Here is a 6,267-nt window from a genome sequence, read left to right on the forward strand (position 1 = left end):
CAGAAGAGGGCATCAGATCTCATTACGGGTGGTTGTGAGCCACCATGTGGTTGCTGGGATCTGAACTCCTGACCTTCTGAAGAGCAGTCGGTGCTCTTCCCTGCTGAGCCATCTCACTAGCCTCCTCATTTAACTTTCTTATTTCTTTGGTGTCATGTGTTTTTACTTTTTGTTTTTTGTTTTGTTTTGTTTGTTTTTTTGAGACAGTGTTTCTCTGTGTAGCCCTGGCTGTACTGGAACTCACTCTGTAGACCAGGCTGGCCTCCAACTCAGAAATCAGCCTGCCTCTGACTCTTCTCAAGTGCTGGGATTAAAGGCGTGTGACACCACTGCCCTGTTTGTTTTTTTGCTTTTAATACATCTTTTATTTGAAGAGATTTAGATGATCACTTAATAAAGTAAATCCTTTGATGGATTTTCATGGTGCCGCTATATTAAGATTCTAGTAGGAAGTAAACTTTTATCTTGTATATAATAACCTTTGATGATATTTATGTTTTTATCCTCTGTCATATTTGTTAAGAAAGGAGCTATTATTATATTGCATCATTTTTCATTTTGACAGCTTTTAGCTACTTAGAAAATTTTCATTCAAAGGCTAAAGTATTTATATGCTGGGAAGTCCATCTTGTTAACTGGACTAGTCAACTGCACGCATTTCAAAGAAAGTGCAAATTGGAGATTTCAAGCTCTTACATTACCAACGCTTAACAGTACTGAAGAGATATCACTAACACTTATTCATTAGTGTGTACTTATTAGCCTGCAACCTCAGCTTCTGGGGTAAATGCAGATGAACTGATACTACTGTGTGTTGCAGCCTCTTTGAATCAAATGATGACTCTACAACGTAGAAAGTGAATTGGATTTTCTTCTAAGCTCTCAAGGGAGATAAATGCAACTTCTTCATTACTTATGACATTATCTTTCTCGACCTGAGATTTGCTCCAACTTAGATTTAAGGGCAGCATTTGTGCTTGGGTTTGTTTTTGCTTGAAATGGTTAGTGATTTTTGTCTCTCTTAAGAGTTTTCCCAGCCGTGCAGTGGTGGAGGCGGCAGCAGGCCGTGGAAAGGGTCCTTGGTTGAATAGTTCACAGACAGAGTCAAATGTTGGCAAGTGAGAAGGTAAAGGAAAAGAAAGAGAACAAGAGGGAAGACACATGGCATGAGAGCTGAGGCAGAGTGCCGTGGGGACAAAGCACGTGACTGGGGACCTCATTGCCTATCAGTTCTGAGGTCAGAACTTATCTAACAGTTTTGCTTAATCTAGAAGTGGTCAGTAGTGCCTGTGAAGTTGGCCACATTTTGGCTTTCTATAACTCTGGAAAAGTCATCATTTACTAAGAGATCTTATAGTTAATCTCCTTGTTTCAGGCACAGATTGTAGGAGCCTGCCCTGCTGTCTTACTGACGTACAGGATGTAACATACGGATTCTCCTTTACATCACCTCTTCCCGTTTCTTTCCATTTATTTCCACTGCCAGAATCAAGCTTAGCACTTCATCACCTCGACTATTGGCTTGGTTTCTAGCAGGAGGACACTCTCTCCAACACTCTGCTTTTCCGATCTACAGAGAGGCTTTCCCTCCCTACCCCTTTTATTTCAGATTTGCTCTAACCTTGTATTATTTTTGAAAATCATCATGGGTAACTTGAGGGTAGTAGCAAGATTGATAGTACAATTCTTTTCGCGACATTAAAGCCAGTCACAATGTTCAAGTTTACCTTTAATTGGACTTCCTTTGTTGCCTTAAATGGCTAGTGACTTTTGGCATACCCTGCAATGATGAAGCCTGAACTCCTTATGTTGTCACACCTGGACTATGCCCTTTCATTTGCGCATGTCCAAATCCTACTTTACTTAACACACATTTTAGATATATTGTTTATTAAAATGTCCAATTTTCTTCAACCAGATGTGACCAATTTGTCTCTACACCATCACAACAATGTAAATAACTCACTTGCTAGATCCTTGTTTATTTTCTTCTAGTATAGTTCTGCATTCTATCTTCTTCTAGATTATAGATATGTTGATGGGAGAATTTGTATTTTATTATTTCCTGTATTTTCTATCTAGTATATGTCTCATTGCCTTATACAAAATCACATCTCTAGATATCTTTTAAACCAAGGGTAATGTCTCCTAGATATATAAAAAGTAATGTAATGAACTCTTTTCACAAGGAAAGAATATTTTATAATGCACACAATGTTGCAACTTAAAGAGGTGTGTTGGTTTTTAAATGGTCTTGATTTATGAAAGGTGTCCTAAATAATAGGAAAAATGGATTTTTTTTGTAAAGTCAAAGTTTTAATATTTTATTATATTCTCTATAATAAAAAGGAAACGATCTTAAAGATATGAAGATGAGTTATAAAAACTGGACTTAATAATATTAGTGGAGATAAAATAAATTTTATACTAGACATATGTTAATTGTGGTGAGCTAGCTAAGGTACTTAGTGTTTAGAGCTTGATTCCTAAGCAAGGGGCAACATATATAACAATTATACAATAATTGCATAATAAACCTTCCCCCTAGCCTTGGGGCATTGATTTCAAATACTGACATATGGTTAAGATAATATTATTCTAGGACTTGATATTAAACAAAGTAAAGCGCAAATGTGCAAAAAGTTCAGGATATTGAAATATTTTTACATATTTTAGCTTGCTGGATGATTGTTTTTACTGTCCAAATATGAAGACTCTATCAAAGCCACTGAGCTTCAATTCATATCTTCTCTACTAATGCTAAATAAGAGATGCTGCTGCTGCTACCTTCGTAGTGGACATAATGGAGAAGGGGCAATAGTAGTATTGCAGTGAATATTTTTCTCAAATTAACAGTTAAGAATGAGGTGACATAGAAATTACCAGCAGAAAGATGCTAGTTAAAAATTTCTCTAGTTGTTGTAACACATAGATCTGGAAAGCGTTATAATTGATAGTATGTATATATATATATATATATATATATATATGAGTATTTCTAGTTAGCTTCTTAGGTATATTACATAGGCAAAAGTATTATGAGCTGATCTGCATAAGTTATTTCCTAATCTTGAGAGCATTAAAATTATGGCCAAATTAATACATCTTATTTTCTTGGTGCTATTAAAAATAAATTTATCCTCTTATAATTTTATCAGTGTTAATATATTTTCTCTAAAAATTTAAATGTTTTATTACTTTACATTCATTTAATTACCCCTCCCCCAACAAATAAAGCCTCCACACTTTAAAAATAGGCTTCTTTTATCCTAATATCGGCATCGTACAAGTTTTTGGAAGGCTTTCTTGAAGTCTTCATTAAAGATGGTATAAATCAGTGGATTTATAAGGGAATTCAGGTAACCAAGCCAGGTCAAAAAATTTGACATTTCTTCAGAAATTTTACATTTTTCACAGACATTCACAACCAATTCTTTTACAAAAAAGGGCAGCCAACATATTACAAATGCCCCCAAGATCAGTCCCAGGGTAGTGGCTGCTTTCCGTTCTCTAGTGCCTGAGATTCTCTGTCTTCTCCAAGATTTCTCATGCTTCAGCTCCGATCTGGGACTTTTCACCGTGCTGTGAATTCTATCAAAGTCTGTTGATGGATCGGATAAGGATTTTTCTAGCATGTAGGATGTGGAGACCAGTTTAATGCTTTTCTCACCACTCTCCAAAAGGACTTGGCCATTCAGCTCCTCCTTTATCATCCGACTTGCTTGTCTCTTGTGGTACAGTGTCCTTGCTGCTCTGTATATTTTGTAGTAGAGGATCAATATCAATACAAGCGGGATGTAGAAAGCTCCAAACGTGGAGTAAATTGTGGAAACAATGTGGTCGTGTTTGATGACACACTCATCATCGCGGCTAGTTCCTTGGTGCCTCCAGAAGAGAGGAGGCATAGAGATGAACACAGATATAACCCACACTACTGTAATCATGATGCCGGCATGCCTGGGAGTCCTCTTCCTGGCGTACTCAACTGCATCTGTGATGGCTCGGTACCTATCCAAGGCTATAGCTGACAGATGCAAGATGGAACACGTACAACAGATGATGTCAACACTCAGCCAAATGTCACAGAGTACTTGTCCCATAATCCAACTCTCTCTCACAATGTACACAATACTGAAGGGCATCACCAGGACAGCTACGAGAAAATCTGTAACTGCCAAGGAACAAATTAAATAGTTGGCTGGGTGGTGCAGCTTCCGAGTCACAATGATTGCAGCGATCACGAGGGAGTTGATGGTGGTTGTCATCAATGCCAGCCCAGACAGAGTGAGGGATACCAGAATTTTAGATGGCACTCGGTTTAACAGTTCCTCAGAGGTCAAGTTTTGGTCTGATGAGTTTAAAAAATCCATCTTTTTTTGTTTAAAAGATTAATATAGTTGAAGAAGTGAATACCTGTAACAAAGGAGGGGGAAAACATAGTTCAGAGAAAGTTTCAAGTACTGTTCTCTTCTTTTTAGAAGAGAAAAAAATATGTGCATGTTTTCTTAGAGCATTGTACAGACTAAAAGTTGAAGCTCATGTTTTTCTAGCTTAAGAAACCCAGTGAGAAAAGTAACAAATAGTAGTTTTCAAAACATTTATTATAATTTTCTCACATGAAGCAGTTTCTGTGAGTAAACTAACTAATTATCCAATAATTTCCCCATGACTATGAAATTGTTTTCAACAGTATATTAGCTCTAACGGTTTTTCTCTTTGTCTAAAGCAGAAGCTACTTTGAAAAGTACATGTTCATATTTTATACTTGTGTATTTTGTCATAGAGCATGAGAACATTAAAATCGGCATTTAAAAATGGTAAATGTATTTGTATTTAAATCAAAGTTACATGATAACATTATAATGGAAACTTGTAATGTATTTGATGCCATAATGTAGAGGCTACATAGAAAGAGGAAAAAAAATACTGTATGTGGCATTTTATAAAATTAGAAAAATGTTAGTAGTCTTTGGGAACGTGGTAGTTAATTTGGTTTGAAAAGGTAAAATAAGATTAGTTGGAGTCATATAACCCTACTTTATCAATTATAACAATAGCATACATGAACAAATAGCCCTCTTACCAAGTGAACTGCCGGTTAGGATTGCTCATAGAGGCTGTTTCCCTGACAGTCATGTTGTTTTCTTTGTAAATCACTGCTGCATTGATGACATTACATTGCTGCTTAAGGAGGATCCTACATCCATGGTTTATCACTGTTGCTTTAGTCTGTTATTTAATTTAATTGGAAGTCAAATAAGGTCTGGCAATAGATACAGCTCAGTGTTAAAACACTTGCCTAGCATGTAAGGGCCTGGGTTTGAGTCTCAGAACAGAAAGAGTCAAATAACTGTAATTGGAGTGTCCTCAACTCAAATACGAGTAATGTTGTTTTACAAGCTGTGTCTTCATTTCTCATTACTCTCTTTTTGCTTTCATAATTTTTAGTGACTACTTAGATCTTAATGATGGACGGACAGGAATTAGAATCTGATATTTCTATTCCTGGTTATAATTGCTACTTTACAAACATATCTTAGCATTATATTTACTTCAAGGGGGTAATATTTCTGTTACAACTGAATTGCTAACATAATATTGAAAATATTTTTTAATATTTAAAATCTTGATATTTATATGTTCAGTATTTTATAAGGATGCAAATAATCATATACTTGCCATGCAGTTTTCTATTTGCCTGTGTTTGGGTACCAGTACAAAATTTAATTTTGATTTCCAGGTGTTCACAAAGCTAACTTTGTAAACAAATTGCTAAACAAATTGAAGGCCAAAAAATATATGAATATTAACCATCTATATAAGTGATTGTCCATTGTATAGTTGAGAAATTGTCTCATCTACATAATGCCCACCCATAAAGAACAACTAAGGTATCCTGTATCTACATAACACCTGTATTAAGACACATCAAGGAAAACAATGGAATATAAATCCCTCTGCCCCTAGAAATTCTAAACTAGAAGTTATTAAACTCAAAGGTTCTCAGAACCACACTGAAGGCTTGTCAAGCCATATTCCAGGGTCCAGACTTTGGAGATTAGGATTCAGTAAGTCTGGTGTGAGACTCTAACATACAAGTTTCTGACACACTTCCAGGTGCTACTGATGCCAATGCATCAGAGAGTCTGATTTAATCATCCTGGCTGCTTCCAATAATTCTCTGATTTTCCCCTCAGTGCTATAGCATCTATAACCTTCTTTCAAATGATAGCATCTACAGTGTTTCAAAATTTCTTCAAAAATGTT

The 6,267-nt window shown here is 35.9% G+C and overlaps 1 protein-coding gene across 4 annotated transcripts in view; it reads right to left on the reverse strand.

The window, feature by feature from the left end:
• Positions 1 to 1,763: 1,763 nt before the first annotated feature.
• The window catches only part of Htr1f (5-hydroxytryptamine receptor 1F), a 166,336-nt gene continuing 161,832 nt past the window's right edge, over positions 1,764 to 6,267 (reverse strand). For 3 of the 4 annotated variants that reach the window (XM_031364219.1, XM_031364221.1, XM_031364220.1), the window contains one exon: positions 1,764 to 4,413. In XM_031364219.1, the coding sequence (XP_031220079.1) occupies positions 3,270 to 4,370 (1,101 nt within the window). In that variant the 5' untranslated portion in view covers positions 4,371 to 4,413 and the 3' untranslated portion in view covers positions 1,764 to 3,269. Of the gene's footprint in view, positions 4,414 to 5,083; positions 5,134 to 6,267 lie in introns of those variants that run through there. The other variant, XM_031364222.1, reaches the window with a different exon arrangement.

This window comes from Mastomys coucha, unplaced genomic scaffold (genome assembly GCF_008632895.1).
Source record: "Mastomys coucha isolate ucsf_1 unplaced genomic scaffold, UCSF_Mcou_1 pScaffold12, whole genome shotgun sequence".
NCBI classification, from domain to species: Eukaryota; Metazoa; Chordata; class Mammalia; order Rodentia; family Muridae; genus Mastomys; species Mastomys coucha.